This window comes from Sparus aurata, chromosome 6 (assembly GCF_900880675.1).
Source record: "Sparus aurata chromosome 6, fSpaAur1.1, whole genome shotgun sequence".
NCBI lineage: Eukaryota > Metazoa > Chordata > Actinopteri > Spariformes > Sparidae > Sparus > Sparus aurata.
Genome location: NC_044192.1, coordinates 33,212,003 through 33,222,380, shown reverse-complemented (window position 1 = coordinate 33,222,380; position 10,378 = coordinate 33,212,003). Strand labels below are relative to the sequence as shown.

General features: G+C 44.9%; 1 protein-coding gene across 1 annotated transcript; it reads right to left on the bottom strand.

Annotated features, from left to right (window-relative positions):
- Positions 1-224: 224 nt before the first annotated feature.
- LOC115583466 (EF-hand and coiled-coil domain-containing protein 1) lies at positions 225-9,792 on the bottom strand. The gene is made up of 9 exons (XM_030420346.1): positions 8,471-9,792; positions 4,976-5,420; positions 4,517-4,651; positions 3,150-3,229; positions 2,494-2,635; positions 2,243-2,396; positions 1,464-1,580; positions 634-703; positions 225-533 (listed from the first exon to the last, which is right to left on the bottom strand). The coding sequence occupies exons 1-9, from the start codon at positions 9,066-9,068 to the stop codon at positions 364-366; spliced, it is 1,911 nt and encodes a 636-aa protein (XP_030276206.1). The 5' UTR covers positions 9,069-9,792; the 3' UTR covers positions 225-363.
- Positions 9,793-10,378: the final 586 nt, after the last annotated feature.

Genomic DNA, 10,378 nt, shown 5'->3' with positions numbered 1-10,378 from the left:
AGCTCTCAAAATATTGAGATATATTGTTTATCACTTAATATCTGAAAAATGTTGCAATATTAAGTGAACTATAACTCTGTCCTGCAACAGTGATCCTGAACACAAGATTGTGTTTCACCATGTCAGAGCTCTCAGTAATAAATGTTAACACAGGGAACCCAAGGTTGGATAAAAACATTTCATTATAAAATTAAATTAGAAAAAAAGGGCACAGAGAGATCGAATAAGGTCAATAAAATTAATCTTTAAATACACTGAATCAGTTTCATAATCTGGGATACATTGTGGAAAACGTACATGGGTGCAAACAAGCCAAAGATAAACAGGATAAACTAAAGGATAAGTACCAGTACTGAAGCTCAGCTAACAGGAGATGAGCAGAGGGTTCACGCTGCTGCTCTGACACCCTGAAGACGGAGTCAGGAGTTTCTCTCTGCTCTCTAATGCTTCATCATCACCTCCGCTTCCGAGGAGGTCCCTGGAGGACAGCCGGGCACAGAGGGCGTCGGCCACCTGCAGGACCTGAGACGGACCTGGATGGGGAAATTGGCAACGGACCACGGAAAATATCAGCGATGAGCGACACTTAAACACGGGAATAGCTGCACATTGGGAAGATGTAGAGTGACTTACCATCCCCACTCCGACTGCACACATCCAGAGTGTCCATCACAAGCTTCTCCAGGGTCCTGCGGGACACATTCTACAAAGACAGGGATCAAGTTTTATTAAACAGCATTAACAAATATTATATAACCACACACATACGTTTTTTTCCAGTCAAAATGTAGCTAACTGTGACTTTTTTTCCAGTCAAAAAAAGTCACAGTTAGCTACGTTAGAGGGGAACTGTATGGAGTCACAAAGTCTTCACTGTTACAAATATTAGATATATTAAAACCATTATATTATTATTTTCAGTTGTTCAGTTGTATGCTATGACAAAAGGATAGGTAAACTTAATTTGTGGTCGCTCAAGCTATCGATGTTAGCGCTGCCTCTCAAACTAAGCTCACAAACCAACCAAGCTAGTTAGCCGGCTAGGTTGGTAGCATCACCTTGTTAAAGGGGCTCTGTGCAACAATTTTTAATGATTTTCATTTTTTTTTTTTTCATTTTCAAATCACTTGTTTATTTTGCCATACGTGAGTGGATTGTAACATGACACTAAAACTTTAAAAATAAAGAGGCTGGTCACTGTATCTGTGTACAGTATATATTCACGGTAGCAGCCTTTAGTTGATTCAGTATACCGTTAGCATTGTTGTTGCTCTAGCTAAGGGAAGCTAACTGGCTAAATCTGGTAAAATCACATATTTCCTGTATCCGTATCAGCCCTCTCATGCACTGTTGTCAATAAAAACTGTGCATGTCCAACCAAGATCGAATGAACACTAGATGGCACTGAAGAGGTGTGTGTATGCCGGAGGTGAAGGTTTCTGACGTGTGTGTTGTGTGTGCACCTTGTTGCGTAGCTGCAGCAGCAGTGTGAGGGCGTCCGTCAGCTTCTCCTCCATCAGAGACAGACGTGTCTTTTCTTTCTCCTCCAGCCTCGTCTTGTCCTCCTCTTCCTCGGGTCTCTGGAAAACAGGAGGAGGAACAATTTTTTTTTTATTTTTCAAAAATACACCGTCTGTTCCTCCTTGTTTGACTTGATCAGGTCTCAAATACAGTGCAAGGGAAATAAAGTACAATTCCAATGTTTTCTGTTGAACATAACACATATTCAAGGGAATTATAATGAATTTAAATTCAATAACCATTTCTCTGTATCAGAACTGCTCTGGGGGCAGAAAGATAACGTTCCATCTCTTTGGGCATCAGTCTAACTGGATTCCTGCTAAATTCTTCTTGAGACTTGCTCCTTTTTCAGGTATTATGTTGTTACTAGTAGAACAAATACCCAGTCTCGTCTGATTGGTGCCTGACCCAGCACTGCGTACAACGGCAGAGAAGCTGAGTGAAATCAAGTCTTACAATTTATGCAACTGTGTGACATGGTGACGTAGTGTGATGTCACAAAGTAACAGAATTAGAGGCGAGACTACTGACGAGGCGTTTCAGGAGCAGGGTTTTCTGTTGGAGAAAGGAGCTTCTGTAGTTGCGGACTTTGGCCTTTTTAACTTTTGAGATGCATTTGCTGCAGGAAAGGAAAATCCATGAAAAAAATAGGTCTCCTGTATATTAAATAAATAAAAATAATGGTGATGCATAAGTTTCTGAAATCATGTCTCTCTCCTACCTTTTCCTTTTCAAACCCTCTGCTTCCCTCTGGCTGCTCCTGGTTTTGTCCCTTCCAGCTGTAGCGCCCCCTGCTGTCCTTTAAAGTGCCGATGATGTTTTTCTCATGCAGGTGACTCTGAGCGGGAAGTTGGTGGAATGCATGCGTCTGACATCTGGAGAAAAAAAGAAAAAAACAGTCACATCCAATCAGTCTTTGCGGTGGACAGACGTGTGCACAGTGGTGTTGTGTATGTCGGTAAGGAAGCTAACCCCTTGCCACAGCCGTGCAGTCGGCCGATATGCGTCTTCACCTCCGTCAGGCCGCACTGTCCTTCCTCCCTCATCTCCCTGTCCTCCTCCTCTTCATCGGAGGCAGCTCTCCCCTCCACCGCCCTCTGCAGACACTCCGCACCTGCAGACACGACACGCAGAGAGATGTTCATTTGCATCCGATTTTGTTTTTTTTTAAATGGAATGAATAGTGTTCTGTCGGCCCGATATGGACACTGACTGAACTGAGCCGTAGTTCATGATGGTTTCACGTGTGTTTTCTTCTCTGCTATGACAGGACAAAATGTCCGCCATGATGCAGGTCAGCTGCAAAGCTTGAAATATATCAATATCCGGTGACAAAGATGCCACACGGGAGCAAAAGCTGCTTCATAATGCTGGTAACCACGGGAGGGAAAACTTTGCCTCAATTCCGCTTCCAGTGTTTAACTTTATCCCTCGTTTTTGAGAAGGAGAGTTGCCATAACCCTCGATATGAAGTGTACCCTTCAATCCTGACAAAAGTCGGAACACCCTAACCCTAAACACCACCACACAAAAGGAGGAATAGTGACAAATGTTAGATGACGATTGGGATTGGGAGTTCGAACTGATTCCTAATGGCTCCATGATTCATTACACTTCCAGTCACTCACCTGTCTTGCCGCAGGCGTCTTCTGCTGTGACTGGGTGCATTGGTTGATGGGTGGGGTCAGGGATGCAGGTGCAGCGGGATCTGAGGGTGATAAAGGTAAAGAGCGTACCTCAATACACCTACAATACTGTGGACAGAAGCTCTGACATCTGTACATCTGACAGTGTGTCATTGGACTTGCTATGTTTTGTCCCTGGCTCAGACCTGTCGATTGACAGCTTTCCTATTCCGATCATGCGAACACAGGCTAAAGCTTTTTATTTAATACATCCCGACTGCATACTTTCTGCTGGGTGCCACCTACTGCCTGCACACATCTAGAGCCACGCCAGCATCTGACCACAAGGCATGTATGTGTTTCAAGCGAGGCTGCAGTAAAACAGTAAAGCCTTTACTGAGCTGTAGAGACGAGGGGAACTGAGGAGGACGATTCTCTGAGGGTTCATCACTACAAGCGGCGGGTGATTTGAAGGGGGATGATGGGGGAGTGCTGCCCCCTCTTATCGGCACAATCAGTCAAAAAGCATCCTACTGGTTACCTTTTCCATCGCCCAGATGCAGAGAGAAGAGAGTGCACAGGCAGAGGGGTTGTTAAGTTGTCAGTCTAGTCTGTCTGACTCTGATACTGCTACTACTGTATATTGTATATAGCCTATATTCTCCATTGAGTGGTGTCAGCCTCATGATCAAAGTGAAAAGTAGCGATGTGTAGATGAAGAGAGCGAGAGGATCATACAGACACACCGCTGCCTGTGGTATTCCTATTATATTCCTGTGATGATTCAGTTGAGAGAACAATCTACGGCTCAACGTCAGCAAAACCAAGGAGCTGATTGTTAAAGGCAAAGACACAAACCTTCCGTCTACATCAGCGGAGCCGAGGCGGAGCAAGCGAACAGTTATAGGTTCCTAGGAATAGTTTTGTAGAGAAGGCAGGATGACAGATATGAGACCTGGTGCTTTGACTGTGGGTTTAGGGTCAGCATTCATTTGGGCGAGGATTTAAAATGTAACAAATCTCCGACTGACTACAAGTGACTGTTTCTTGAGGGAGCAGGTTTTGAACTATCTCTGATGCATTGTGGGTGTGAACGAAATGAAACCGACAACAGTCTGGTCCCTGTGGAGGTTTAGAGAAAGAGTCTTTGTTGAACTTTGTCTTTTGTTGCTGTGGTTTCTGCTGGAAGTTAACCCATCTACTTTGGCCCGACACCAATTCACAGTGAGCGTAACTTAAGCTGTTGGCTTTGGCGCTTTCATTGAATTTCAAATCAGCCGAGCGCACAGGCAAATGATGTGTAAATGGATGCGCGAACATGCCCGTGCACTCTTCTCCACTCACTCGCGGCCACACGCGGCGTTTCGCACCTGTACTGCTGCAGCTCTGTCTCCAGCTGGCTGATCCTGGACTGGAGCTGTGGCACGGACTGAGCCTGCTCCTGGATCTTCCGAACCCTCTGAAGTCCCAAGCTCAGAGCCTCCCTGGCCTCCTCTGCCCGCCTCCTGATCGAGCAAATCCAAGATCATTGATATGTTAACATCGCAATGAGGAATCATATAAATAAGGAGCCGTGAATATACTTTTATATTGGCTGCCTTATTAGTTAAAAGAAAATCAAACTGACAGCATGTGGCAGCGGTTGGCTAATGTGTGATACACTTGTCTAATTAATTAAGATAAACCGAATAGGGGTTTATTCTTATGTTTTAAGCAGACACCTCTGCCACGCACTACTGCTGTGTCTTCACACTGTTGACAATGTTCACTTTTTAGAACAACTAAAATCTGGCCATATCCCACGAATTGTCCCTTTAAAAAACTCCCACCTGATGTGGGCGTTCTCCTTCCTCAGTGCAGACTCCACCCCCTGGAGCTTGCGCACCTCCTGGTACGCCCACCGCAGCTCCTCCTCCAGACGCTCGTTATATTTGATGGCCTCCTCCAGCTGCCCATCCCGCGAGGAGCGTATCAGCTTCAGCTCCCTCAGAAGGGGGTCCCTGATGTCCCGTCTCCTCGCCGCCCTCCTCGCCCCTTCTCCTCCGGCAACGCTGCTCTGTCCTTTAATTCTCAGGGTCGGTACCAGTTTTCCCTGTATGAGTGTGATGGAGGTCGTGGGTTGAGTGGGAACTGTGGAGCTGAAGCTTGGCGAGGAAGGGATGGTCCGGCTCCGCTCCCGTCGGAGGGCCACCTCCAGGGCCAGGCAGCGAGCGTCGCTCCCCTGCAGCGCCGAGCGGAGGTCCTCCACCAGCTCCCTCAGAGCTGCTACCTCATCTGGAGCAGAAGAAGAAAACTGTTAAACTTGTGGTAAAAGAGAAAGTATATTCCTGCTCATTCCAAGGATTCATGGCTCCTTTTAGTCTTGGTTAGACATTGATCTAACTACGAGCACACACAACAATATTTTTTATTAAAATCTGAATCAGTTCTCTGACCAGTACCTCTGTCTTCACAAGGAATTAACTAGTTTCTGTCATATCACGTTTCCCACTGTTTAAACTGTATCTTCAGGAAAATGTACTCAAGAGCTATAGTGTAAATTTGAGGTACGTGTACATCCTTTGAGTATTTCCACTTTATTCTACTTTACATTTATACAACACTATAGATACCAGTTACTATACAAATGTAGACATTTCATACATACATTTCAACATATCACAAGCTTATAAATCTGATAACTAAACTGAAACCACTCTTCAGTGTACACCAGTTGAAGTGATCTCCACCTGTGCCAGCTACAACAGTAAAACGCAGCTTACACACTGACATTAACATCACATGCAACACTAAGGCTAACACATACATACTTGTACTTAAAGGTCCAGTATGAAGGATTTAGGAGGATCTATTGGCAGAAATGGAAAATGTTCACAAATACGTCTTCATATGTGTACAATCGTACAATCAGCCGAAACTAAGAATTGTTGTGCATTCGTTACCTCAGAACTAGGGATGTGCATCGTTTTGAGTCAAATGATTCTTTGGAATCGCTAACAAAAACCCCTTACGATTCCGCTATCGATTTTTCCCGGGCTGCGCCGCCACTGTAAACAAACGTACCCTACTCGCAAATTTGCGATGGCGTCACACACACAAGCTGCTGCAGAGCAGAGGTGAGCTGAGCTGCTACATGCGATGCACTGTGGAGAAATGTCGTCCCGGCAAAAACGATCCAAAGTCTGGCTGCATTTCACAAAGAAGGACGACACCTCGGGGGATCGTCACCTGTAATACCTGTAAGAGGGATCTGCGCGCCAAAGGCGGTAATACAACTAATATGTCCAAGCATTTGGCCACACAGCACGGCATTGTACTCCAGCAATGCTGTGTGTTTGACGCACTTAGCAGCACCATTGCTAGCACTAGCACAGCAGGTAAAATTAAACAACTCGCTAACGTCTTGTGATAATGATAAAAATGAGGTTAATTTAATCAGCCCTGCCCTGCCCATTCCTTGTTTGTTGTTCCTCTTGTTCCTCTGTGGGATTATCCTTAGCCAATAGCCACTTGACTTGTGGACTCATTTTACTCATTTGAGTATTGTTAATTTGTTTATTGAGGACTCATTTGAGTATTGTTTATTCTCAGCAGTGAATAATTAAGATTTATATTAATAAACCAGGTTGTATTCTTTTCAGTACTCATTTCCTACTTGTTTTTCAGCCTATTTGGGAATCGATAAAACATCAGAATAACTAAATCAATATACATCCCTACTCAGAACTAGCTTATCTACAAAGTGAGTCGGTCCTCCTCCATGAAGTAGCCCACAATGGACAATCCAAACACTGACTTTGGAGACGGTCTTTCATGTTTTTAGTGTTGGGAAGGGTGAGACGAGGACGGTTCAGGTGGTTGAAATAGAGCGCAGTATGGGTTTACAGTTAAATATCTGTGGTCAACATGAGCTTAAGAGATTTTAATGTTTTGTTCTATGACATAAACTATCAACATCAAACACTCCACATTTGAGTTACAAATCATTTATATGTCTTAAAAACATGCTAGCAAGTGGCTAATGAGACTACAGGTTGGCGAGGGCATCATAGAACATCTGCTCACTGGTCCGTCCTGACAGGCCGACTTTAGTCACAAGCTACTCTAACTCTAAGTTTACAACATGTAGGTTGATCAATTTACAGTAAAGTGTGTGTATTATAGTGTAACAAGATACCTAGTGGTGGTGACGGTTCAGCCATGTGACCATAGTGTAGTTCCTTTAGAGCCACTACCTTTTTTAGTTCTGGCGACTGCATTTACTCTGCAGTGAAGTGGTGCTCATCTATAAAGATCAGCACGTGTTGGTGTCATACACTTGTGTTCGCCACAAAAGATAATTTTCCGCAAGATTCTCAAATCCAATTCTAAAACTCCACAGGCTTGTTGCAGGGAGAATCTGGGCGACGCTAGATTGTTTTTTAGATTTCAAACATGCGTCAGTCCTGCAGCACTCTATCAGCAACATCCCACTTCATCCTCCACTGGACCTTTAATTTACCCTAAGGCAGTTTGTTCAGTGTGGTATTGCCACCATTGAAAGTAGTGGAAAGTTATTACATGTACTAGGTTTAAGTTCAATTTTGAGGTACGTGTATTTTATTTGAGTTTTTTCATGCAATACGCTACTCTGTACTTTTATTCCACTTTTATGTGTCCGCTAAAAGTCACGTAACACATTAAGAATTCACATTAAATAAAACATTGCTGATGCTTCTTATTATCCCCTCTGAGACTCCCACATGATTTCATTTCATTAACTGATCAGGGCGTAAGGAGAGGACCTCTCCCCTCCAGACCAGAGAAAAGCCTGAAAAAATCATGATCACAACTGTTTTTGTTGGGACCCACCGGACTAAACTCCATTTCTGTGATAACAATAATACCATAACAATAATGTCATATACAGTATGATAATACATCAGCGGAGCAGCCTACCATTACTTTGATATTTGAAGTACATTTCGCTGATAATATCTCTGGACTTTTAGTCTTGAAAGCAGGACTTTTACTTGTAATGGAGTATTTTTACACTCTTGAATTGGTACTTTTGCTCACTGTACTGTCTGAGTACTTCACACTGACCCTCAGCATTAACTGTAGGGGAATGAGAGTGAGAGGACAGATGGCGCTTGGATGCCAACGTGCACAACTGTGTTTAGCTGAACATAGATATTGTTGAATATTTTCCTTTAGGGTGCATTAAGCTGACGTTGGTGGATCATTAATAAAAGGGGGCACTTTACATACTCTGGGAGCCCTCAGTGATCACAGGGGACATCACATGTAATGACATATGGAACAGAGGCATCCTGTCACAGTACCTGGCTCACGTTCTTCTGCGGCTCGAGCTTTCATTGATCTGTTTCCGGCTCCATTCTGATCCCTCGTCAGATCAAAACTCACACATTTCCTCCGTCTGACACGCGGCCACCGGACCCGGATCTGCCGCTCCACCAGCTCGGTGTCCTCAGTGACGGGCAGGCGCCCGGCACACTCCCCGGTGCCTTGACGCGCACTGCGCACTCGGAAATACCCGCAGAGCCGCGAGTGGAAGTCTTTAAAAGAGATCTGGCCGGGCAGCCCAGAACATATATCCCCAAACTCTTCATCCTCCTCGTCGTTTTGTCCATCTCCAGTTCCTCCTCTGGTCGCCCTCTTCCTTTTCTCTGTGAGTCCCAGCACGGAGCACAGCGCAGAGAAATCCTCCGCCGACATCGTGTCATTCGGGTTGGAGTAGGTGAGGTGGTGGAAGACCTCCTGCAAGTACTGGTCTATCCCAGTGGCCAGGACGACGATTTCGTTCTCCACGCCGGGGTCAGGACAGTGATGGTGGGCCAGGACGCTCCGGAGCCACTCGCTTTTACGCGCTGCTCGAGGCGAGGGCTGGACGCGCGGACGGGCCAATGCGGTGCGCTCCATGACTGCACATAAACTAAACTCTGTGTCTGGATGTTACCAAATGAAAGTCAGACCACCAGAATTAGAATCGGATGCGATTCCAAAACCAGAAATCCGCGTGAACACATTGCGTCTGACGCTGCGTAATTCCCTAGAAAAACCTCACCTTGGATTCCTTCCTGACGCATCAAGCCAAAGATGATCCCCTCTGGAGAGAGAAAAAAAAAGTCCCACTCTTCCGACTCCACCCTCCTGTGTGCACACTGACCACATGTGTCTTTGTGGCTGTGCCTGTAAGGTGCTTTTCTAAATTCTTTTAGCGCTTACAGTTAAGTTCGCAAGAAAGTGAGGTCAGATTTGGTTGTTAGTTCCCCTATACAAAAGTGAATCATCTATCAAGTATCGCCCATGTTTTCGAGGTAAATGATATCATTTTTCAGAGACTCGGGGGTAATTTGTGGCATCTATCATCCGGTGACAAGCCCCCAAACCACAACAATCCAGAGAAAGCTTTGCTCGGGTTTCAAATTGCACCTGAATGGATGTTAAGTGGCTCTGACTCACTGCGTGTGTGGCAGCAGCAACAAAACAAGTCAAACGGCTCACATGCCTTCACCTGGAAGCCGACTGGGAGTTTTGTTTTCAGGGAACTTAGCAAATACCATTCCCCACCCCGACCACCGCTTGTCACACACCTGACAGCCAAAACAAAGAGGGCGTCTTGATTACACTCACCCAGACACGAGTGGACATACCACATGAGTTACACATGGATCTCACTCCACTGCTGCACTTAACTAGCATTACACACCGGAAATCATTTGGGTACATCAACACCAGTGGCAAACGCAAGACAGAAAATGAGTCAACTGAACACTGAAGTAGAAAAAAGTTCCTTTGGCTGGTTTCTGCGTCTCCATTGTGACGATCTGCTGCTTTAACAGTGATCATACAGTAACTCTTTAGGTCTCTGTGTTGTGGATTGTTACCCACACAAATGTTCCCTTTGTCTCTGAGGATTCGAGATAAGTAATCACTTTATGACATTTAACCAAAGACGAAAAAGAGAGCCGTACCACATTCTAACTTAAGTCTGAGCCCAGCAAAGCACAAAAACCATGTGCACACTCATATATTTTAGAAATGCTCTCTTTCTAAATCCCATCGCCTGTAGTTGTATGCTGAAGAAGGCAGAGCTGGAGTGACCATTGGACTCCACGGCTGCTCATGGAAACCAATGAAAAGCATCCTGACAGATTTGGGCGTGCAAAACTTTTTATAAATATCCAAAATCTGGAAAAAGAAATAGTTTTACAGACTTTTTCGGACGC